The sequence below is a fragment of the Daucus carota genome, chromosome 5, assembly GCF_001625215.2.
Source record: "Daucus carota subsp. sativus chromosome 5, DH1 v3.0, whole genome shotgun sequence".
In the NCBI taxonomy this organism is placed as follows: Eukaryota; Viridiplantae; Streptophyta; class Magnoliopsida; order Apiales; family Apiaceae; genus Daucus; species Daucus carota.
In genome coordinates this window covers 43,080,048-43,104,638 of record NC_030385.2, presented here as the reverse complement: position 1 = coordinate 43,104,638, position 24,591 = coordinate 43,080,048, and the positions used below count along the sequence as shown (strand labels likewise).

Genomic DNA, 24,591 nt, shown 5'->3' with positions numbered 1-24,591 from the left:
TTCACAGGTGTACCAGCTTCTGCGCGAATAAAGAGCTTATTGATTCGACAGCAAGAGGCCTTTTAGATTAATAAGGTTTACGAAAAAGTTGTTTGTGCAAGGTGATTGCTTTTTGCAACTCGTTTATTTTCTCATGATGTAAGATGAGAATGTTGTATAGAAATGTGAAATTGGGAAATCTTTTCCATGTATATAACGGATCAAAAGGCAAATCTTTGTAATGGCGTCTTCTCCACCTCTAGCACAAAAGCTAACAGCTGATGCTGGATCACATAAAAGTGCACAGAGCAGTGTAACTTGCGTTTACCAGTCTCATATTGGAGGATGCTGGCGAAGCATAACCGTTTTATGGACCAAGAACATGATGAACTATTCCTTAATCATGTCCGTCGATAGTATGGAAAGTAATCAACATCATACTTTTAAAGTAGACTTAAAGCCTTGGCACTTTTGGTCGCGGAAAGGGTACAAATCTTTCCAGGTAGATGGTTACCAGTTGGAAGCATTTTGGGATTTTCGGGCTGCTAGATTTTCTGGAAGTCCTGAGCCTTGGTCAGATTATTATGTAGCATTAGTTTCTGATGGAGAGGTGGCATTATTGTTAGGGGATTTAAAGAAAAAGGCATATAAGAAGACGAAATCTAGGCCTGCTTTATTTGATGCATTTCTGATTTACAAAAAAGAACATGTCTTTGGGAAGAAGAGTTTTTCAACGCGGGCATCCTTTGATCACAGAACCAAAGAACACGACATCGTTGTAGAAAGCTCAACATCCGGGCCTAAAGATCCTGAAATGTGGATTAGTGTTGATGGGATTGTGCAGATCAACATCAAGAACTTGCAGTGGAAATTTAGGGGAAACGAGACCATCACAATAAATAAGCAGGCAGTTCAGGTTTTTTGGGATGTCTATGGATGGTTATTTTGTGACCCGGGGTCTAATCATGGATTGTTCATATTCAAGCCTTGTGTGACCGAATCAGAGTGTGACAAGGACGACAGTAGTAGCGTCCATGGAAATGGCAGTGACTGCAGCGGTGAAAGCATGTATTACTCTACAGTGGGGCAGTCGAAAGAGACTCAATTTAGCCTTTTTCTTTATGCTTGGAAGGTTGAGTAGTGTGATCAGACTTGTAAGTTCCAGTAGTTTACCAGGATCATTTATTATATGTTCTTTTCCTCACTTGTGTACATTAACAAAATTCAAGAGGGATTACCTTAAATTTGATGCTTTGATAAATATTTCAATCTCAACTCTTTGCATAGCTTGCAATGTAAAATGCAGAACTTTACCAGAGAAATGCTGCAATCGAGGATCCAGCACTTCTGTAGACGCCCTGATCTTGAAAATAATGACAGTTGAATCAGAACTAAGAAAAACATAATAAACGACAATCAAACAAGACACCAAACTAAACTAGTTCAATGGAGCGCCCTAGCACATATTCATAATCTTAATGTTTTTCTATTTCCCTCGGAAGTCTTACCATGTTAAGTAACCCGTCAATCTAAAACCTTAAGCTGTTAGAGGAATTGTTAAACAATTTCTACCCTGCGTCCTCAGACCTCCACAAACAATGTAAAAAAGTTGAAAATAATTCTTACCTCAAAAGGCACATGCACCTCAGCCAAAATGCATCAACCTTCACACAAAAATTTGTCAAATGAAGTATAAAAAGAAGCAAGGCCATTATCGAACACCGTAACTAACAAATAACAATGATAGTATTGCGATTTACATGGTATAAGATCCTGTATTACATCGACTGATAACAGTCATCATGCACAACAAATAAAATAAATACCAGAAGAAGTATTTTTCCTGTGAAAACACGACAGGAAAGCTGTAATGCAGTAGTTGCAACAATGAGGCTGCTTATTCAGAACATAAACTCTATAATGTTGGAGTCTATAAATGATTAGTACCGGTTGGAGTTTGTATATTTGTCCAGAATTGGCTTTACTTTCCTTTCTTCCATGGTTTCATTATGGAAAGTACGACGATGAGGGCGATGACGAGGAGGAGGATGATGGCAATCATCATACATTTTCTGGATTTCTTCTGCAAGCTCTTGGCAGTGTTGAGAGCATCAGTTCCCCATTGCACATGGTCTACAGCATTTGCCACCTACAAGTTAGAAAAAAGAGAGTTCTTTTTTTTTAATCAGGTAGATGCAACTTTGCGCATCTATGATATGCGTACATTTGATAAAAAAAAAATTGGATATATATTTACGCACCTTCAACAGAGAAAAGAAAATATATTATGTAATTGTGCATTTATTTTTTATCCACAAAAGAGAAGATTTATTGTTTCAATTGAAATTGCATGGCACACCCATTTACTGTTCCTGCTGCTATTTCTAAGTATCATGATACGAGGTATGTAATTTTGTTTGAAATTATTTATTCATTAAAACTATGTATCCAAATTTCATTCTAAACTTGTGTAGCATTGATGTGTTAACATGCATATATGATACTCGTCCCCGATACTCGTCCCCGTTGAGTTATATATAGATGGTAACATGGGACGGAAGTCCCCGTTGAGTTATATATAGATGGTAACATGGGACGGAACGCGAACACGGATTTTAAATGTTACGGTAAAGTAGGGTTCTATTACCTAATTTTATGATTATTTTTTTTGGGAATAAAGTTTGAATATTATATTTCTGTTCAGAATAAGAAAATTTTAAAAAAATATCATAAAACTATATATTATAAAATATTAAAGTGCGTGTCGATCAGTAAAAATTTATGTCCACTTATTAAATTATATAATTTATGTAATTTCTAGAAAATTTTAACAAAAATAATTACTATTTAAAACAAGAATAATAGATAAACTATTGGGCACATAAATTTCATCCGGCCATTCTATTTGACTTTTGCCCATAGTTTCTAATTATCTGTGGCAAACTCAAAAAATTTTCCAACACAAATGCATGGAAATAGAAGTAACGTGAAAAATATGATGAAATGGATTATCATATTAGTATTTAGATTATTCTATACATACTTTTTTTCCCTACTAAAATATTCTACACATTCTCATGTAATTGAAACAACATCCTTCCTTTTACCTCTTAGAAATATTTGTCTATTAACTCACAATTTTCTTTTAAAATGAAATGTGATAGGAGAGAATTGAAAGGAATATACAACTCAGGCAAATAAGGAGATAAAAGATTCTTAAAATAAAAAGGACCGCAATTCTTAAAATTCTTCTACAACCTCTTTGAATAGGATAAATTTATAGCTATAGTGAGTTAATTTGTGAGAGATTTATATGTTTCTAACAAAAATAATTATTTTTATATAATTATACTCATTATATAAATCATTTGTAAATTACATACAACTCTCTCAGTTTATCTTAGGACGAGAGTTTGACCCGCATTCTAATGAGAAAATATAGTTCTGTAACCTATTTTCTTTTTAAAAAAATCTCCTTAATAAAAATTTGATATTTACTTTTAAGGAAATAAGAGGGACAGAGGAAATAATATTTACTTGTATCAACATTTTGGATTAAGCAACAAATATGAATTAATAACATTAGCTAAATTAATTAAATTTTAATTAATAATATAAAAATATCATTAAGATGAATTAAATATAATATCAATAATAATTCTATTTTAAAAAAATTTGAACGAATCATGTATATATTAGATAAATATTTTACACGAAATTTGAAGGTTTAATACTAAATTTTAAATAAAACATTAAAATTAATATTAACATAGATTAGTTATTAAATTTTAATATTGATCTCGGTACACAAATTTTATCAATTAAAAGAATTTATGATTTTGAAGATTATTTATTTTTGGAGATGTTCTATTATAAACATTATGTATGTTATAATATAAAGGGTTTACGACATCACATATTATTTATTTTAAAAAGATTTACTCTAATAATTATATATGTATAAATGTCTATTAGAGTGTAAAGTTTTGCTACATTTTCCTCAAATAATGATAACAAATTATGATTTTAGTAGTGGGGTCATAATACTTTAAAAACAGAAGAATAATTTTTAATTTATTTTTTGACAACCGAACACTCATTTTCCTTTTGAGGATTATAAACATAATATATAAAAATATATCTTTATCAAAAACACTGATGCCGAGTTAAATAAAAAGAGACATCATACATAACACGTCTCCAAATTTACATATTTTATAAAATTTATTTAATTTATAAACAAATGTAATATTTAGTAGGGATTTTATAAAACTTTGTTGAATATCCAGATACTTTATAAATTGAATTAAAATTTTAAATATATCTAACCAAGAGCTTAATATTTTTTTTAACTATTATGATATGCAATTTAAAATTTTAAATATTTATTTAATTGCAAAAATCTTTTAATATCTATTTTATTCAACGTCAATATAAGTATCATACTACTATTTCAAAAATTGGGTATATAATATTTGTTAACTAATTTTATAAGGTGATGAGCTTAATATTTTATTTACCTATCTTAAATCTTCTTAGATACATATCACATATATGCCAACACCGTGCATACTCATATTGTACCAAATTAATATCAAGAAAGAATACAGGTCATATTTTCTTTTGGGAATACATAGTGTGCCAAAAAGTATCAAAAATTAATTTAATATCTTCAAAACATCTAAACACCTTCAAAAACAGCATAGAATTTATAAATTGTAAGATTTGTAAATTAATTTAAAGTCTATATATGTTAATAAATTTAAGAAAGCACCGGGATTCTCATACACAAATTGAAAAAAAAATGAAAAATGACTGAATAATAAAATAGAGACCAGAACATTTTTATATTATGTGCAACTTAAATCTATATAATAAACCATGAGTAGTGTTTCACAAAATTAACAATCCATTGCAATATTTAAAAAATTAACATTCAATATATGATCTATTAATTTCTTGTGTAGCTTCTCCTTTTTGCCAGAATAGAGTAATTTACATTTTTAAAAAGTAGTCTGATGTATTAAGAAGTATTATTATTATAGATTTTAAACTGAAAATTATAAAATGAGAATATAAATAGATATCCGTGAAAGACAAGGAAATGAAAGGAAATAATTTTGATTACTAAAACAAGATTCATATATATTAGTGTATCAAAACTTAGTATTGAACTAAAGGAAGGCTGTAGCATAACTTGAGGAAGACTAGCATAACTTGGGAAAATCCTGGCTATCTAGCACCTACCTAAGAATTTCACTTTTTGCTATACACGTCTAACCAAAAAAAATATGCATTTGAGATATTATATTAAATAAAATCATATTTAGAAAATAGAACATTAATCGGTCTCGTCTTGTAACACACTTAGACACTAATAAACAGAAAATTGCTAGTATTAAAACTCAATAATATCCACAATAATGTACTGGTTTCTTTGTTTTTGTGTTCAGACTCGAACACCAACACCAACACCAGAAAGACCACGAAAATTATCAAACTTTACACGCAAAAAATAAAATAAAATCATAAAAAATCATAATGCGGTCATATACCAAAGAAATCGTAAAATAGTTGCAGTTAAATATGACGGGAAGACTTAATGATGTGCGTATATATCCAATGGTAAACTATTTTCCGACTCACTATAAGGCTAGCGCACACGTAGACCGAGAAACTTAAAGAGGGGGGACCGAAGACTCAAGCACCGTTTTTCTTCCAAGGTTTGAGCACTCCAACAACTATAATTGTGATTATTATTAAAAGAATAATGATGGCAATGCACATCCATTTTCGAGAGTTCCTCTGAAGTTTCTTTGCTTTCTGAAGTGCAGTTGTCCCTGATTGGACATGGTCGACTGCATTCGAGACCTGAACAAGATTCCGGTTAACGCACAACCCGTAGAAAGGTATGTTGCGCTGCTACAATTAGGTGTATATGTAGAACAAGTTGAGAGAAACAAACCTGGCTTTCAATGTTATCTAACAGATCTCCTTGGGCCTCAACCAGGACCGCCATATCAAGATAAATCTGGCATATGCCAAGGAGAAGTTTTAATCAAGTTGATTTCCCCAATAAGATCTCTATTTATGTATTAATATATATAGTATGATGTATAACTAAATTCAAATAGTACCTGATGCAGGTCAAGAAGCTTTTTCTCGATTTCCCTCACAGCATCATGTCTCTCCTGGATTTCTTCTAATGTATTTAGCACCTGAGACAACACTCCCCAGGATGCAAAAAGTAACTTCAGACATAGAAGATATTATATAGAAGATGCATAGACTAAATGATAGAAATTCGTCCCCATTCTACAAGTGTGCTGGATTTCATACATCTCTCAACGTATGAATTTTAAATCCCAAAAGAGCTGAACTTGTAAATTGATTATAATAAGTTAAAAGTTATATAATTGGCTTTGTCACAGTAAAGATATACGATACATGAATACTCTGAGATAATTGAATCCTTGTCAAACACAAGATTGTTCTACATCCTAAACTGTGATTTGATAAAAATTTGAATCTTTCTAGTTTAACAACGCAGGTTACTTTAAATGTCTTTTACCAAGTGGCCTTGTGCATTACATAGTGGTAAATTGTATTCATGTCTAAGACCTGTTTTGTCCCAACATTAAAAAGTGAGATCCTAATGCCACTCTATATTATTCCAGCACTTAGCCTATCAAAAGCTTCTGTAGTCTATCAGTGTTTCCTAATTTATAATATTATATGATTCACAATAAAGACAATTGTCCAAGATGTGGGGCATATAAAAATCAAACAAACACCCAACTGCCCACTCTAGAGTCTAAACAGTACATGATACAGATGATTACAAACTCTACAAAGGATTATGAATAAATATAGTACCTGTCCGCGTCCCATTTCTTGCATAGCATTCTGGAATATTTGTTCACTATTGCCAGTTTCTATAAGGTTGCTAATCGTCTGGGAAATCATAAATAATTCCTTATTAGTTTATACTTATAGAGCCTAATATTTACAAATTTCATTGGATTTGAAGCTAACCTCTTCATCTGGTCTGGTTCCAGTAACTTCAAATTTATGAAGGCACACAAAGAGAATACGAATTAGAAATCATACTGACAATTTGATGGAACACTTAAGACATCGGTGATAAGTCCAAATAGTAAATATAGTATCTGAATATTGCTGGCAAACCAAAGTGATCAAACCTGTTATTACTCTTCTTTCCACGACCTCACGATACTCATCATCAATCCTTTGTCTCAATGTCTGATAAAATAAGCATTGGTAACTTACATGATCCAGTAACATTAATTGAACACAGGGATGCAATTAATATCAACATAACAGCAAGTATGAACATACCTGAAACTCTATCATTATATCTCTGAACTTCTTGGTCAAAGCACTGAAAAGTAAATAAAAAAGCTGCAATTGAAGCTATAGTACATGTGCATAACAAACTGAAATGAGATTCATAATTGTTAGTAGCATACTTTGTCATGGTTGTCCTCGATCGGTCAACTCCTGTACCCTTTCCGCAACCAGGTTTTTGCCGATTGGCCAAGTTCTGAAGAGAAAGCACTAAAATCAACACTGTCCGAAATCATGATCAAGAAACATCTGAAAAGCCCATACCTCCTTATTTAATGCTTCTATTTTTGCTTTTACATTCCGTGCAAGTTTCCCGACCTCATCAACATCTTTTTCCATCCGCTTCCTGATTCCTGTGATCAACGCAATACAGTTGATATTAGTTATGATGATGGAATGTCATAAAGCAAATTTTTTTAGCTCTGTGAACCAGTAATGATTACGAAAGCTTTAGCATATCGAATTGTGATGCCAATGTATTGATTTAAAATTTATAGAGAATAAACAATTCCAATTATTAATGAGGCAAGAAGCATGTCTACTCAATCCTACTTCAGATTATCACGATCAGAATCGTTTGCGGATAGCAGTATTAACATTTTATAACATAACTTGTCTGCTTTTAACATAAAGATTGAATAAGGAATTTCACCTTTCATGGAAGATGCTTTTGTGACAGACTTTGACTCCTCATTAGCATCCTATCAAAAAAAAAAAAAAAAAAACACATGAGAAGATTGAATATGGAGAAAGGAACTGGATTTGTCTTTCTACTCCAACTTTGCTGTAGCTTAATGTATATATTAACTAATTGTTTTCAGCAATTAAACTTGCAAGAGTGTTTTCTACATCCCCTTACATTTATGAACTGGTCACATCCCACTTTTCCACAGATGAAGAAACTATATTGGAACGAAGGAGATGCTAACAAGGTGAACCGGAACATTCTCACATATGCTATGTTACTTAAACTCTTGACTTTTGGCAATCATGCATGCCTGACTAGGACACTCAAATATGACACTTATTCCATGTTAAACCCTTTGACTGAAATTTAGACAATTTGACCAACTGAAAGACCGCATATGAGCTAAATTTAGGATGTTAAAAATCCACCACAGGATTGATGTAAAGACGAGTGTACTGTGTATATAATAGAACTCCAGTATAGTTCAAGGACAAGACCGTAGTATGCTAAGCCCTCTAAAAATTCATGCTAAAATCTTGATATGATATCGAACAAAGTATAATTATTTGTTGTAAATTATATGCTCCCCAAATACAGATTAGGTCGTGCCAGTTCTCAAAAATTCTGAGTTTAGCACTCGGATATGTGTCATGTCAGAGACTGCCAGTTTCAGTAGTGAAGCTTCAATGTAAAAACCACAAAAAGAACCTGATATAAGCACCAAAGTAATGGGCACAAGGTGATACTTGATAGAATAGTCTTATGAAAAGTTTCAGCCTCAATGATATCTACCTCTCTTACTCTCTAAACAAGGGTTTGCTTAAAAGACTATGTTGAAGAATTTGCACCAATGCTCTCATGATTTTTCGAGTAGCTAAAATCAAATTAAATCCCCAGGTGGAGCATTTATTTCGGAGTCAAAGCCCAAAGGATGCACAGACATAATGAAAGAAGTACTTGCATCACTTGAGCAATTTGAGCGGCAAAAAGTGTAATTAGAAGATCAAGCTCCCAGCCTAAAGAAGTATGTAAGATCTTTGGTATAAAGTCCCAATAAAGGCATGAAGGGAACTGAAGCCATGTACTCCTTACGTGCATACATGGAGAGATGACCATACAATCTATACTTATTTCACTTAACAAAATAAGAAATCACTCTGAAGAGTTCAAAAACATTCGGAAAAGCTTCAGCACAAAAACTTCCTCAAAGAAGCAGAACGAAACCTTATAAGTTATAACTTATATAGGATGCATATATAGTTTTGGGTATATATAACATATAAAGGTATCATGGTTCCTTCTCTATCTCAAGAGTTTTAAATTTTGCCCCCAAAAGTATGGTATGATGTCTGCTGAAGGAGCTCTGTTTTAGCTAATTCAATATTCATTTGATTGTTTTCAGTAATGCTTGTGTTTTTCTGTGTGTGCTATATAGGGATTATGAGAAGCTTCTCTTTTAACTTTCAAAATCAAAAGTTATTTATGGGCCTCTCTAGCTAGGCTATTAACTTTATCATGAGAAAATGGTGGGATACCCTATATTAATAGTGAAATTCTCTTAATTTCCTGAAAAAGAATCCCCACAATAAAATTCGTCGTAAATGCAATTCATCATTCATATCTTGTGTCCCTTGTCAAAGCCTTGCCTCACTATTATATCACACAACAAAAGGGCGCAATCTAAGAAATGCAAATACCTTAAGTTTCTGAAGTAATCCAGCAACCTTATCTACTAGCCTATCCACCTCTTGTATCTGCAACAAAGTCAAAAGTAGATATACATTGGAGAAGCACAGCAATTCTTCAATTCATTGAAACAAAAATTAAAATTTAACTCTTCAGATTTCAAATAACAGTAACTAAAAATTCGCATACAGTCCCAAGTTCTAAATCTACAAACGCACTCGGCAACCTGTCATGTTCCATAGGTACCTCAACCCATTAAAACAACAAATAAAATCGAATTCTTCAGATTTCAGGAACTAAAAATTTGCACACAAACCTAAGTTCCAAATCTATGATCGCATTTGTCAAATTTTTCATGTTTTATAGGCACCTCAATTTACCCCCACCCACCCAAAACCTACCCACCCAGTACCTGTTTGTTAAATGCTTCCATTCCCATATCTGAGTTACTCTCTGGAAGCCGAGTGCCCATCTCAATATCAGCATCTCTGGAAGGTTTACTCCTGGAATCGGTGACGAAATCCTAAAAAAACACATAACACATAAAATCATAAACTGCACAATCTCTAATTTAAAATAAGTTACAAAACATAAAAATTAGGGGCGGAAATATCTAATAGGGCACAGAGCTTGACTCAATTTTACCAACACAATACCTGATAATGTCAATACTCAATTTCAACCTGAATAAGACCCATGATGACCCTTTCTCCAGACCAACAGAACCAAAGAAAAGGTCTTCATCAAAAATTATATTCCTTTGGCATTATATATTACACTTTTTATCAAATTCCACGTAATTATAATAAAGCACAGAATCAAGCTCACAAACATGAAAACAATTCAAACCCCCAAACCTCTGAACCAACACCGGAGGGAAATAATCCCCTTTACTTTCTTCATCAAAGTTACACACACAAAAGGTATACAAGAATAAACCCATATCTCCAATATGCCTAACTTTCTTTCAGATCTTCAAGCAATCAATCTGACTCCCCCCAATCTGACTCCCCCCCTCCCCCCCAAAACCAACATACATACATATATATTAACTTGCATCACTGATCACTAATTGCTTAGCTTAAAAGGATCAATATTCTACTAATTTCCTATAACACCCACCACTCCAACAACAATCATCAGCATTATAAATCAAATTCCAAAGATGAAGACACAATCTATGACTTAAAAATCACCAAACTCAACATCTTTCATGAATTACACAGACAATATCAATCTATAGATGCAATAACAAAAAGGGGTTGCTAAAGATTGAAACTTACTGAAAGAAGGTCGTTCATCTTGATCAAAAATCACCTGTGGAGAGAGAGAGTAGAGAGAGAGAGTAAAAGTGTTGAAGAAAAGAAAGGAAACAAGAAAAGCTAATGGGGTCCTCGATTATTGAAATTTCATTACAGCCTACTAACAGTTGTTTTACTTTTGTTAATACATTTAAGTTGTGTGTTTCATCTGCCGTGTTTGGCCGGCGATATTAGCGGAGCTGTAAACGAGGAGGGACAATATTAAAAATATGTATGATCTTGCCACGAAGCATTACTTGCCAAACAGCTGATTAGAGTTTTTGTGTTTCTTTGAGTTTAGTTTAATTACAAGGAATTTTTCATGGTGTGCCCGAGGGCACACAATAATCCCTAACTCCAATAAAAATAACTCATTTTGATTGGTGGATGAACAATAAATGATAACGGTCCCCCTCCATTCACATCAACTTCACCAATCAAAACAAGCTATTTTTATAAAATTTAGTGTTACAAAGGCCCTATTTACAAAATAGTTTAGAATATAACTCTTTGTTTTTAAAGTAGTTTATAATATAACCTAAATTATGGTGATAAAATATAGGAAATTTATAAATAATGTTTTCAAATTTATTTTTAAAATATAGTCGAAATTGTGAATGAAGTTATAACATGAGTCGAAAATAGTTGATTTTGAGATTAGTGGATTGCAAACGACTTTGCATACATGATTGTCCCGTATTTTTTTAAAAAAATAATTATAATTTGGATAATTTTGAAAACAATCCTAAAAATTTTATGACTGTGATATGCTTTAAAATTTAGATTTTGATAAAGTATTAATATATAATAAAGTTTTTTTTGAAATAATAAACTTTTTCTTTTAAATATGAATTTTTAATAGAAAACTAAAAGAATAAGTTTAGTAATATATTCAAAATCTTAAGTATAAGGCTCTCGGTTATTTTTCCAAAATGGTTAAGAAGATTACGGGGGATTTGCGTGTCTTGTTTGATTTTCGTTCTTCAACGAGGAGATTTAAGGAGTCACTCGTTATCTATAGTTTAAGATTTAGAATAAACTAGTTGATAAACCGCGCGTTTATAAAAATTATATTGATAATTTAAAATTAATATTTGTAGAATGAAAAAGAAAATATCGGAGACTAATCTGTGATTAATCCGAATACTAATCATGTGTTGCATGAATAATATTTTCATGTATACAAAGTGAACCATATAAAAATTAATAACAACAAACATGTTCGATAAAAAAAACAAATATTATAAAAAATAACCAATAAACATGTATTAATAACAGTTAATTTATTGACTTTTTCATCCATCAATATCATATACACACTATATGGTTCTCCGGTGTTTCGATTTGTCGACTCCCACATCCGACAAACTCTTAATTTTGTTAGCCAATCATCTCTATCGTCATTCAAAACATCAAACATAGTAGCATAGTGTAACTCATTATTGTATTAGACGGAGAAGACAAATAAGCTAAAAAAAAAATTTGTGTGTTAAATTTTATGATGTCTACCTGAATTTATAGGGGTTGATTTGAGAAAAAGACCGGTTTATCAAAAATTCTTTTGGTTTTTGATATGCACTTTTTCCAAAAATATGATAATAATTTCAAATTTTGATTTGATTTTGATATTTTGAAAAAGGTAGTTTTGAAACCTTTTCCAAATATATCCGAAACTAAAAAAGATAATTTTTATTTTTGATATTTTTTCATCCAAAAATTTTAGAAAATTAGAAAAATAGAACAGAGCTTTCTGAGAGACGCTACCTAACCGCCCCACGCTTCTCCTTTATATAAGTATATTGATTTAAATGTCCTTGAATAATATAAAATTATATTAAGAGAATTTTGTGACGTTTAAATATTTAAACGTATATGTTATAAAATCTTAATATAGTCAACGATTTCAAATTTGAGCCCTCTCCTTTTCATTTGTTTATTTAAGATATTGTTATTTATTTATTCTTAACTATTATTCAATCATACGACTAATGATAACGTTTGATAAAAATATCGTTTAAAATAATAAACTAAATTAGCTAATCATTATGACTATTACCACTAAAACACTTTTGTTTACGGGATCAACAAATTTTAAATACAGATTTTTAAATAACAAAATTTTAAATTCAGATTTTTAAATTATAAAATTTCAAATAATTAGAATAACACACACATATATATAAATATATATAAAATTTTATTTGATTGAATTTAGAAAACATTACTGGTTATTTATAATAAATAGTTATTATTTAAAAATATATTTGTTAAAATTTGAAGACGAATGATCCAATGTAAAGAATTTTATTTTAACAGCTAGATATTAACCTTGTAGTAATAAACGATTATGAAAATTGCACCACAGTGGAAAGTTCATAGCACCACAATGAAAAGCGATAAATATGAATAGAGTTAAAATTAAAAATTTTATTTATAAAAATTTTTAAAACTATAACTAAGAAATGAAAAATATAACACAATTGAATATCAATCATGTTGAGGAAATTTAAATTTATATGTAATCTCAAGATATTGCACATATCTTATTTTAATAACAATCAGACATATTTTTTATACACATCCATGAGACTATAATTTTCTAAGCATGTTATAAAGATTATTTTCTTAATATTTATTATTTTAATTACTTTAAATTATATTATTAATATGATTAATAATTCAAGTTTTAGTAGTAGAAATAGTAAGACTTGAATATAATCATATAAATAGATTTTAATTCAAAATAGTTGATAAATTTGGATTTATGTTGGATTTGAAATATTAAATATGTTTTACCTTCAACTTAGCAATCGAGGCTTTCTTTTTCTTTGTTTTTTTTTTGAAAAAGCAATCGAGGTTTTAAGAACTTGTAATCTGTCGCCTTGTGTTGTTTTATCTGTTAACTCATCTAGATAATATGGCACCTGCAAACATGTTCACAACCCGTAAAATTACATAAAATTTAGAGAAAAAAATCTTAAAAAATCCAAATTAAATTCAAGAATAAAAATACATACACATAATCCCAAAATATCTTTAGAAGAATTAAATATTAAAAAAGATCAAATTAAGTTTAAAAATCAAAAGATCCGGATTCAAATATTTATTTAGTACTCTCTCCCCTCCATTCGCTGGATAGTATATATTGGGGAACGGGAGGCGGTATGGATTTTAATACACGGTAAAATATAATTGTGTAAAATTTCAAAAATGAGTTACGGAATACAGGACCACTAAAATGCGTGTCGAGTAGTTGAAAAAGAAAGGTATAGAATTAAAATAGGACGAGAGAGTAATATTTATATTAAAATATAATAAATTATTTGCCTCTTATTTTTATGGGACCCATGAATAAAATCTATAATCTTGTGGGACCTATGAATAAATTTAATAATTTATATTATTGGTTGATTTGAAAAAGATATTATCATGATTTTGTTGATTTTTATTCTTTTTCCTCTTATTTATGTAAAATATTAAGTTCTAATTTACATATATTATATTTATATATGTTGTCTGAATTTTGTTTTAAATTTAATCAAATTTGAATCCGAGAGAATGTACATAAAATTTTAATATTTATTGGGTATAGACAAATAATTTTAAATAATTTCACCATAAAATAATCGATTATAATATATAACGGTGTTATAATGATTTGTTATCGTGGATTTATATTTTTAATATTCTAAGAAATAACGACATGTTACATAAATTATATAACTAACATAAGTCAATACAGATAATTTAATTATAAAACTAAAAAGTATAAAATCACACAAATAAAAATTATGAGTCATTATATATATTAAACAAATTAATTAATTACATTAATATCACATATATGAAATAATCAATAAATGTGATAGAAAAAAAAAGGAATATTCAATTCTCTAGATTGGAATATAAGATTTTCAATACATGCTTTTGAATAATTTTGTCCAAAAAATTGTACCCCTCACCATTGGATCCTGTATATATAGAGGATCACTGCCTGCTGCATTTTCTCACATTCTCAATTGTTGCTTAAATTGCTTACTCTCTTCTCGGCTTTCTCATTTTTATGTAAGTTATATGTTGTCAGGGTGCAAAATTTGCACATGCATTTGATTTTCATTTTTCATGTTTATGGCTTGCTCATTTCATTGGATCATGATGAATTTCAGTGTTAACATTATAAAACACTGTCATTCGGAGCCCAAAAATATGAAAGACAGAGACGTTTTTAGTTATTCTTGTGTGATTTTCATGTCAGAAAACTGAAATTTTGTGATTAATTAAATTTATATAGTATATATCATCGGTTTTAATTATTTATTTCTTCTTATTATTCATGTTTTTATATTTTTTTTACGTGATTTTGATTTCTAGGCAGAATTTTGAAGGATTTTGTGATTCATATACAAATCCATACTAGTTTCGATGAATTTTGTGATTCATATACAAATCCATATTGGTTTCGATGAATTTGGCGTGCTTTTGTATATGTGATTGTAGGGCTTTGTACTTTGTATATGTGATTGTAGGGCTTTGTGAAATATAAGGAAATTATATTATTTTTTGATTGATAAATTTGGCGCGCCTTTGTATGTGTTTGTAGGCATAGGGTTTTGTGATCCATAATTTAAGACATATAACGAGCTTTTTATATGTGTTTGTGGGCGTAGGGTTTTGTGATCCATGGTTTATGACATCACCTTATGTGTTTCATACTTAGACATGTTGTCTCATTGTGTGTTGTTAATTATAGATGATTATCATTTTTACTTTCAAAATTTTTGTGTTGTTATAAATGATTATCATTTTTACTGTCAAGATCTCATATAATTGTGTATCATTGTGTGTTGTTAATTATAGATGATTAAATTTTTACTTTCAAAATTTTTGTGTTGTTATAAATGATTATCATTTTTACTGTCAAAATCTCATATAATTGTGTATCGGTTTATTTCAATTTTATTTGATAGTTAAAATTTTATAAACACAATAATTTATCTTGTAAACTAGATTTATTTCTAAATTCTCAAGGTAAATAATTTCATTTTTTTCGAAACTATTTTATACAGATAGTTATTTCAAAAAATTAAGATGTAAATAATATACTTATAACAATGGTTGATTGTATATGTAAGATAGTATATATCTTCAATATCAACAAAATAAATTGTACCATTTTTACCTTTTTAATATAGATGTTATGATGTATGTAAAGATTACATATCTATTTGAACTCAACATTGCGGCGCTTTTACAACATCTTTTCCCCTGTATCTTGTGTGAATGAAATATATCATGTATAGTAAATTAGTAACGCGGCAACTAATGTATCAACTTGATATTATGGCATGTAGAGATCAAAATGGAGATGAACAACAACAACAACGTGCAAACAGGACGACAAGGAGCAGGCCCAAGCGGAGTTGGTAGCAGCCAGAACCAGCCTGGAATTGTTAATCAGGACGCTGCAGCGGCTGCTTTTTTTGGTGCTGGTTTTCCGAGCTATTGTGCTGCTCCTGGTGGTGCATTTGTTGACTATAATGCTGAGTATGCTGGCGGTGTTTATGCTGGCTATGGAGCTGCTTCTGCCGGTGGTTCCTTTTCCAATTATGGTGCTTCTGCTGTGTCTGCCGGTGGTTCCTTTTCCAATTATGGAGCTGCTTCTGCTGCGTCTGCCGGTGGTTCCTTTTCCAATTATGGTACTGCTTATGATGCGTCTGCCGCTGGTTATTTTGGTGGTCATGATGCTGTTGATGCTTTGGCTGCTGCGTCTCCGGGCTCCTCCTCTCAGTCTTATAAAGGGAGCAAGAGGCACACTGAACAGCAAGTCGCTGCGATGAACGAGTAAGAGCATCTCATCACTCTTTAACTTAGTTTTCATTGTACGGTTCCCATGGTCACATGCTAAACACTAAATTTCACAAGTTTGAGTCATTTTGATTGGTTGTTGTTTTCTAATAATGGTGGACCCCCTGCAAATGCAACAACCACACCAATCAAAATGTTCTAAACCTATAAAATTTAGTGCTTAGAATGTGCAGGAACACACTAGACAAACCCTTCATTGTATTCTACTGTACTCTAAATTTTTTTTTTGTCTATAATGTAGCTACTTCAACAACAATCAGCACCCTGACGAGGAGCAAAGAAAGGAGCTTGCTAGGAGAATAGGGCTGAACCCTGGACAAGTCAATGTCTGGTTTCAGAACAAGCGCAGTCAACTAAAGAAGGTACGTATTTGCTTCCTCTTTATTACATTAATTATGCCTCCACCTCAATTGAAAGTCTTTGTATACAAGTTATTTGTAACAATTTTACTCACATTGAAATCACCTATCATGCAAAATTCTGTAGAGCCAAAGAGAACGAGGAAAAAAGGAGGCTGGTCAGATAGAGAGCAAGAAGGTCCGCGCTGAAATGGAGGCTCTCCGGTTAGAGAACCAAAAGCTCCGCGCTGGATATCCTGACTATGAGGCTCAACGGTTAGAGATTCAGAAGCTCCATGCTGAAAATGCGCAGATTCCGAAGCTCCGTGCTGAAAATGCGCACCTGCGTGAAGAAGCTCAAAAGAGAAACACATCGGAATACGCTGGTCGGGGTAAAGGACCACTCTCCCAAGGAAGTAACCTCAACCCCATGCAAGTGCAAAATATAGATATGGTAAATTAATTTTGTACATTAATTTCAATTTAAAACATTGTTCTCACTCGATTTATTCACTTTTTTTATAATAATTTTCGTGTACAGTCGAAAAAGCGTAAATTACCAGTAGCTGGTGATTATCCGGCGGACTCAATCAATATAGCCGCTCCGTTAAGGCAACGAGTGGAACAACTTGTACTTTCAGCTGCGGAGGAGCTAAAAGTTATGGCTAATGTTGCGGAATCATGGCGGAGTCCGGCCAGTGCTGATAACGCAACTGGGAGGCTAATATTTGAAGCTTCGGGCCATACAGCTACGGTCTCAATCCACTCGAAACAACTGCTTAATGTTCTCATGGATGTTGTGAGTATTACATATTATTATTTTTATTTTACATATATTATTATCATTCAATAATAATCATCTAAGTCTTTGATTTTCTTGATACTAGAATGAATGGTCATCCACCTTTTCGGCCATCGTCGCCAGAGCTCTGACACTTGACATTCTAAGTGTTGGAGAAGATTTTAACGGAGCTCTTCAACTGGTATAACACATCTGTTTAGTCTATATTCTTAACTCACATATGTGCAACTATATAATAATTATCAATGATTTATGCATTTATAATTCAGATGACGGCGGAATATCATATTCCCTTACCATTGATCCCCAAACGCGAATGCTATTTCGCAAGATATTGCACAAAATATCGTGCGGGGGTGTGGATAGTGGTTGATGTTTCCGTAGACGATGTACTCCCCATTCCAGGAATCACGACCTGCCGAAAAAGGCCATCAGGTTGCGTGATAGAAGAATTGCCAGATGGAACTTCAAAGGTAGGCAAATTCAAAAGGTTTTGTATTAAGTATTATAACAGTCTTATCAGCTTAGTTTGATATATTATGTATAGATATTACTTAAACTGATTACTATTATTGTTGTGATTTAACAGGTTACTTGGATCGAGAACGTATGTACCGAAAGTAATAATGTGAGCAATATGTGTGAAGGCATACTACGTTCGGGTCTGGGATTTGGAGCCAAGAGATGGATGTCAATTCTACATTTACATTGTCGACGTTCTGCAGCTGCGATTTTCCCCATTGTTCCATCAACGGACTTCAGCAATTTAGGTGAGTAAACATAAAATTGGATTATTTAGGCATATATTACTTGCTAGTATTGAAGCAATTGATGTGCATGTTTATAACGTCTCATAGCTTTCTTGATATGACATTATTGTCTTTTCACAGTTACGTCGTCAAATCGAGAAGGGAGAATCGCGATACTGAAACTCTCAGAGAGAATGGTGAACAACTGCTTTGTTGGGATTACCGGTCCAAAGGCTGGTAAATGGACTGAGTTGCAGGGCAATTTTGGTGCAAACATGAAGTTGATGAGTAGAAGAGTCATCGACGAACCTGGCCTACCACATGGCACCCTGCTAAGTGGTTCCAGCTCTTTTTTTCTACCAATTCCACCTAAAATGGTTTTCAATTTCTTCAGCAGTAGTAGACAACGATGGGAGGTATGCATATTTGTACTACGATTGTTTCATAGTTTTTTGTTTGTCATTAGTCGAGTCTCAAATCTCAGTGTCGAAGATTATTTACTTAATAACAAGACATTCATTCTGAATCCATATATTTGATGATCAACAGTGGGACATGTTTAAAATGGGGAATGAATATGATCTGGTACACCACACTCCTCTTGACCAAGAAGGTAGCAGTGGTGTAACCGTATATAAAATTTCGGTAAGTACTTGTATATAAAAATCTTTGTTATTTGTTACAGTATTATCAAACTGCGACTAAATATTGAAAAATTGCAGAACCTGGAGAAGCTACTAGTGCAGGAAAGTTGGAGTGATCCAGTAGCATCACATATCGTGTTTAGCCTTGTCGAAAATCAGGCAATGAATTGGATGATAAATGGGGGAGATCCAGATTATATAGCTCTGGTTCCTTCAGGTTTCACCATATTTCCGGTTGGACCTGTATCGGGCACAGAAGGTTCAAGCTCCGGCGGAACTCTTCTCTCACTGTCATATCAATTCGTAATAAGTCAATCTCAGACCGAGGACATGGATGCACGGGCTTTCCACCTCGCACAGATGGTTAGAGACAGATGTCAAAAAATAAAGGTGGCTTTGGGCGTAGTTGGCCCTAACACAGGAACATCTTAGGTGCAGTATCAATGATGTATTCGACTAGAATTTTTTTAATAGATTGATTTTAATCTTTGTAATAAATTGTATTTGATTTTGATTTTTAAAAGATTTTTGATAAAATGGTGAAGAGTAGATTTACATTCTTTACGATCTAAGCACAAATTATTCAAAAAGTATCTATTTATATCCATTTTTTCGGATACAGATTTTTCCGAGTACAATATATACGTAAATTAATTAATATATTTTACAATTATATTTATATTGTGAAATTTGTTCAGGTGGGTGATGAAATATTAAATACTACGTCATTCATTTATTTATTAAAATGCTAATTTATTTATTTTGTCGTGCATTTTATTTTTATTATGTAAATATGATGTTTATTATGATAATTTTTTGGAAAAAAAAATATTTCAAAATAAATATTTTTAGCATGATTTGAAATAAAATTTATTTTTATTCACTCAAAAGAATGAATGCAATTTGATATAAAATTATTTTAAATTTTTATATAATTATTTTGGAACATAACTATGTTCAGTAAAAAGTTATATATTTTATAAATAGGGTTAAATATCAAGTTGGTCACCGATGTAAATGACATGTATCACTTTTTTCATTGGTTTTTTAGTGGTATCATTTTGATCACTAAAGTCGTATAAAATATCAAATAGATACCTCGAAAAATGTGTTGAGAAGGTAAAAATTTCAAATAAATAATAAACATTTTTATAAATATATTAATTTGATAAATGTTTTTGACACATATTTATATATTATAATATTTTTTTTTCATAGAACACTTACGAATAAAAATATGATAATATAGAAATAAGATTTAGTGTCTTATTACAAAAAGAAAAAAGAAAATAAGATTTACCGGTGATCACATGCCACTGCCTAAATACGATCTCTACTTTCAGTTTCAGACTTACACACGTGTTACATTACAGAATAAAAAAAGCAGGTGACTGTGTCTCCAGCTATCTTACCAACAACTGCAGTAATCCACCGTTCATTTCGTAAACGTGTCGCCTGATTAAGAAACCATTACATCTATAGTACCAAACCTAATATCTTTTCAAATCTGTGATGAATCAATTTGCTTAAAAATTCAAATTGCCGCCTCTCACAAACTTGCACGCGAATGAATCGAACAATGGAGCTTCGAAAAGACTATGGTGATCTAGGTATTCAACAACCACCATCCAGTACAATGTTTGTAAGTCGCTCGACTTTTCTTATAATCTTCTTGGTTGATTGAGTTGGCTCTTTTTACTGTTTACAAATTTCATTGCTTATGTAGTTAGCCACGATTTATCCATGATGGAGAACAAAGAACCCAAGCTTCCATATACTATTGAAGATTTGATGCTTGAGGAAGACGAGCATGGTACTATAAACAACTTTTGTTCACTGATTTAACCTAATTTATAATAGATTATGCAAGCTCTTCAAGTGAAATATTGTTGGGTGTGTAGTTACAGTTAAGGAGGATGTGTTTGTCTGAAGATTTCATTCTGCCACAAGCCTAGGTGATTTTTTGTAACTTCATTTATTATTAATTGAAATATGTCTAGAGTTTGTGAGTTTTATTTATATTCACCAACTGTTTGATAAAATGCTTCATTGAAATATTTTTATTTTTATCATCATTGTGTTATGATTCTTTTATTAATTTTTAATTTTATGTGATGTCTTAAATTCAAATTTTGGGAAGCCATGATGATACCGAGATATTGTTCATTAGTTCTCTGTAGAAATTGAACTTGGACCAGTGTTACAGGTTCTTATATGTACATGGCTTCATGTACTAAATTAAGTATTCAGACTTCTGTGACTTATTATTGTTATTAGTTTTCATTCTGATTTTAATTTTTAATATTATGCGGTGTTTGTATTTGATATTTAAGTAACAATGATGTTTAGATTGAAATTTTGGCGCTGGAAAATATCATGAGAAAGCACTGTGGAGAGTTGATATATTTTTTATGAAATAAAACAATGTGGAAAATGATCTGGACTTTAAGGATGCACTAAAGCAACAGATTTTACTTTCCTAGACATCAGCGGTCGGCATATAAGGTTATGTATGTGTTTAATGCAACTGTAGCATGTACACATTCCATAATGATCACTAATGTTTCGTATATATGTTGATCTGCAGATTCAACAGTGCTTTTGGCAACAAAGTAAAAGGCTGGTGTTACTTCCAGGTTATAGATATCGTATCTGTGATAAGATAATATAAAATTTTTAAGTTTTCTTTTCTGACCCAAATGTGTGATATTATGTTAAAGTATTTAGTCCTTGATATCCTAACACTATAATTTCGAAGTTATTGCATTTAATAAGCTCCTAGATCAGAGTTGGTTGGTTGTCTATAGTTTTATAAAATGCTCTCTGCTGGCCTATCAATGTTGTATTGGCCACTTGCATTTCTGAAATAAAAAATAAAAAAAACAATATTATATACGGCAACACGTATGACATAGAGGCGTGCATATTTGTTTATTGGAATTCCAATTTCCAACTTCAGTTGATTATACTTCATTTTACATTATTTTCTTGACATATTTCGTGTTTATGTTCTGATATAATGATCTCATCTTCTGATGTGGATTGTTCTTTTTGTTTTATGTTCAGTTTTGATGCAGTAGATCGAATATCCAAGAATATGAAATTTATCACTTCTCTTCACTTCTGATTGTTTACTAATTTTGACTAATGTGAAACATAAGCGGAAATGCAATATTTTACTGATATGATTGTCAACATGATGAATTTGAACATGTTATTTGGACCCTAGGGTGGACCGATTATCATGTCTCAGGTCCTAAAACTTTTTTTTAATAAATTGAATCACGAGTTTAATATTTTGTTAACTTGCAATTAGTAAAAGAGATTGACCTTTTTTTCGATTTGATGATTATGTTGTGCAGATTGAGGATGAATATGGTCCGATAGAATGGAAAATAGGTACTCCAGGAAAATCTTATACAAAATGGTTCTCAAGCATGGTTGTAGGCCTTAAAACTGGTGTCCCATGGATGATGTGCAAGTAAGACGATGTACCTAATCCAATTGTAAGTGATTTTCAATAAGTTTTCATATATGTTCAGATTTCTATGGCGAAGAGCCGAAGATACATGCAACTTATAGAAAGCAAGTCTATGACCCAAGAGCGGGGAAAGGAACCTGTTCAACAACATAATGTAGAAGATAAAAGGAAAATTATTTTGAAAGTTAAAAATACCAACAAGAAAGAGGCTGCTTTAAGAGGTTTGTATGTGCCCTTATTTTTTAAACCGAACAAAGTACGAGTATATGGAAGAAATGATGTTTCCCATCAGAATACAACTCCAAGCAATGATCCAAACCATAAAAGAAAACATCACAGTGGAAAGAATGAACTTGCTTTAATCCGAAAACCTCAAATTTAAACCCAAAAGAAGGGTTATACAAGGAAAAGCTGTAGCTCCTTATCAAAGTCTAATAAAGATGATTGATTTGAACAAGCGGGAAGAAGCATTTAATGCAAATGGTGTAGCTGTGACTATGCATACCCCAGCTTCTGTTCTTGATTTAACTGAAACTGATGTTAAACAACCCACAGACCAAACTTAAGCTCCTGTTTTTGACTTGAACCAGAGATTGGTAAGTTATCAGGTTATATTTTGCATGACAAAATAAGTTATTGTATTGTTGTACATGGTGGCAAACTGGAATAGTTGCATTCTGTTATTCTTTTGTTTGAAATTTGGCAGGTAGAAGAAGAGGAATACAGGGTAATTGTGAGATGGCAAGGCAAGACAAGCTATCTGAGTTGAAGTTATCTCTATGTAGAAATGTTGGACACGGTTCCTATCGTGCGGTAAAGAGAAAGATCTCATAGCAAGATCCAGTTGCTTTGAGGGTGTGATTAGCTGTAGTCAATATTTATTAGTCAGTTAATGTAGGAAGAGAGGAAGCTTATAGAAGATTGAAGTACATAAGATAAATATATCTTAACAGTTGTGTTATGTCATTGTTCAAGCAGTTGCGGTATGTCATTGTTAAAACAGACTCTACTATTATGTTGGTTTACGTTAATGTACAAGTGTTGTTTTGATATGTTACTATTAGTAACTTGGTTGATTTACACACAGGCAAACTATCTGATGAATTATTAGAGTTAATGCGGACGGAAATACAAGAATTTTGTAATCTCACCGACAGCCAAGGGTTTAATACAAATAAATTTTCTTCTTTGGCCGTTTGGCATAATAATGTTCATATATTTATAGAACAATATTTATCATATCATTATCTCTGTTAATAGTATGTTAACTCGAATTTGACGCTTATAATGATAAATATATTTTGTACATGTCACTTATTAAAATTTAAACATCTATTTCAAGTAGTTATGTAATTTTATAAATATAGTTTGAAAATTAAGTATATACTATATAATTGAAATCTTCTTTAAAAATATAATTTTAAATATAATTTTTATTAATTTATATAGTTTTGTAAATTTATAAGTTAAAATCATGATAATATTTAAAATATACCTATTTAAAAATCGAGGTATGGCCGCTCGGCCGAGAAACCTTTTTATAATTATGTTTATTAAAAATCATAATAATATTTAAAATATATATATTTGAAAACCGAGGTATGGCTGCCCAGCCATGCCGAGGAACCTCTGTATAATAGTTATGCATGAATAGTCAATTTTGCTTTATAAAAAATTACTGATTTGTTAA

The 24,591-nt window shown here is 31.5% G+C and overlaps 3 protein-coding genes and 1 long non-coding RNA gene across 10 annotated transcripts; 3 read left to right on the top strand and 1 right to left on the bottom strand.

Moving 5' to 3' along the window:
* The first annotated feature begins 90 nt into the window (after window positions 1–90).
* On the top strand, window positions 91–1,183 carry LOC108221809 (uncharacterized). The gene has a single exon (XM_017395666.2). The coding sequence runs from the start codon at window positions 221–223 to the stop codon at window positions 1,118–1,120; it is 900 nt and encodes a 299-aa protein (XP_017251155.1). The 5' UTR covers window positions 91–220; the 3' UTR covers window positions 1,121–1,183.
* A 524-nt stretch (window positions 1,184–1,707) lies between these two features.
* On the bottom strand, window positions 1,708–11,202 carry LOC108219957 (syntaxin-132). 2 transcript variants are annotated; one of them, XM_064094329.1, is made up of 13 exons: window positions 11,005–11,166; window positions 10,134–10,244; window positions 9,733–9,789; window positions 8,000–8,048; window positions 7,612–7,700; window positions 7,470–7,543; window positions 7,339–7,381; window positions 7,182–7,242; window positions 7,015–7,040; window positions 6,856–6,933; window positions 6,117–6,197; window positions 5,945–6,010; window positions 1,708–2,128 (listed from the first exon to the last, which is right to left on the bottom strand). In XM_064094329.1, exons 1-13 carry the CDS (start codon window positions 11,020–11,022, stop codon window positions 1,961–1,963), a joined length of 921 nt encoding a protein of 306 aa, XP_063950399.1. In that variant the 5' UTR covers window positions 11,023–11,166; the 3' UTR covers window positions 1,708–1,960. The 2 variants fall into 2 exon arrangements, with proteins under 2 accessions (XP_063950399.1, XP_017249048.1); XM_017393559.2 differs by lacking the exon at window positions 1,708–2,128 and adding an exon at window positions 5,358–5,850 and having other exon boundaries at window positions 11,005–11,202.
* A 5,179-nt stretch (window positions 11,203–16,381) lies between these two features.
* LOC108221808 (homeobox-leucine zipper protein HDG2-like) lies at window positions 16,382–19,852 on the top strand. The gene is made up of 10 exons (XM_064094068.1): window positions 16,382–16,863; window positions 17,129–17,249; window positions 17,374–17,679; window positions 17,767–18,024; window positions 18,113–18,208; window positions 18,297–18,500; window positions 18,617–18,797; window positions 18,918–19,192; window positions 19,326–19,406; window positions 19,499–19,852. The coding sequence occupies exons 1-10, from the start codon at window positions 16,382–16,384 to the stop codon at window positions 19,850–19,852; spliced, it is 2,358 nt and encodes a 785-aa protein (XP_063950138.1).
* A 942-nt stretch (window positions 19,853–20,794) lies between these two features.
* LOC108220343 (uncharacterized) lies at window positions 20,795–23,953 on the top strand. 6 transcript variants are annotated; one of them, XR_010283914.1, is made up of 6 exons: window positions 20,795–21,062; window positions 21,147–21,233; window positions 21,322–21,375; window positions 21,770–21,925; window positions 22,008–22,673; window positions 22,783–23,953. It is a non-coding gene; the product is annotated as an uncharacterized LOC108220343 (long non-coding RNA). The 6 variants fall into 6 exon arrangements; XR_010283915.1 differs by having other exon boundaries at window positions 20,802–21,062; window positions 21,770–21,930; window positions 22,008–22,056; XR_001806725.2 differs by having other exon boundaries at window positions 20,803–21,062; window positions 22,008–23,497; window positions 23,608–23,953.
* Window positions 23,954–24,591: the final 638 nt, after the last annotated feature.

What these genes read in the sequence shown, in the direction of transcription:
- LOC108221808 (XM_064094068.1), top strand. Translation starts at nt 16,382, where the DNA reads ATGGAGATGAACAACAACAACAACGTGCAAACAGGACGACAAGGAGCA. An exon ending in AAGTGCAAAATATAGATATG is followed by an intron (nt 17,680 to 17,766) that starts GTAAATTAATTT and finishes TTTCGTGTACAG; the next exon opens with TCGAAAAAGCGTAAATTACC. An exon ending in AACGGACTTCAGCAATTTAG is followed by an intron (nt 18,798 to 18,917) that starts GTGAGTAAACAT and finishes GTCTTTTCACAG; the next exon opens with TTACGTCGTCAAATCGAGAA.
- LOC108219957 (XM_017393559.2), bottom strand. An exon ending in GATTACTTCAGAAACTTAAG is followed by an intron (nt 8,049 to 9,732) that starts GTATTTGCATTT and finishes TTTTTTTGATAG; the next exon opens with GATGCTAATGAGGAGTCAAA. An exon ending in TAGATAACATTGAAAGCCAG is followed by an intron (nt 5,851 to 5,944) that starts GTTTGTTTCTCT and finishes AATCTTGTTCAG; the next exon opens with GTCTCGAATGCAGTCGACCA.
- LOC108221809 (XM_017395666.2), top strand. Translation starts at nt 221, where the DNA reads ATGGCGTCTTCTCCACCTCTAGCACAAAAGCTAACAGCTGATGCTGGA.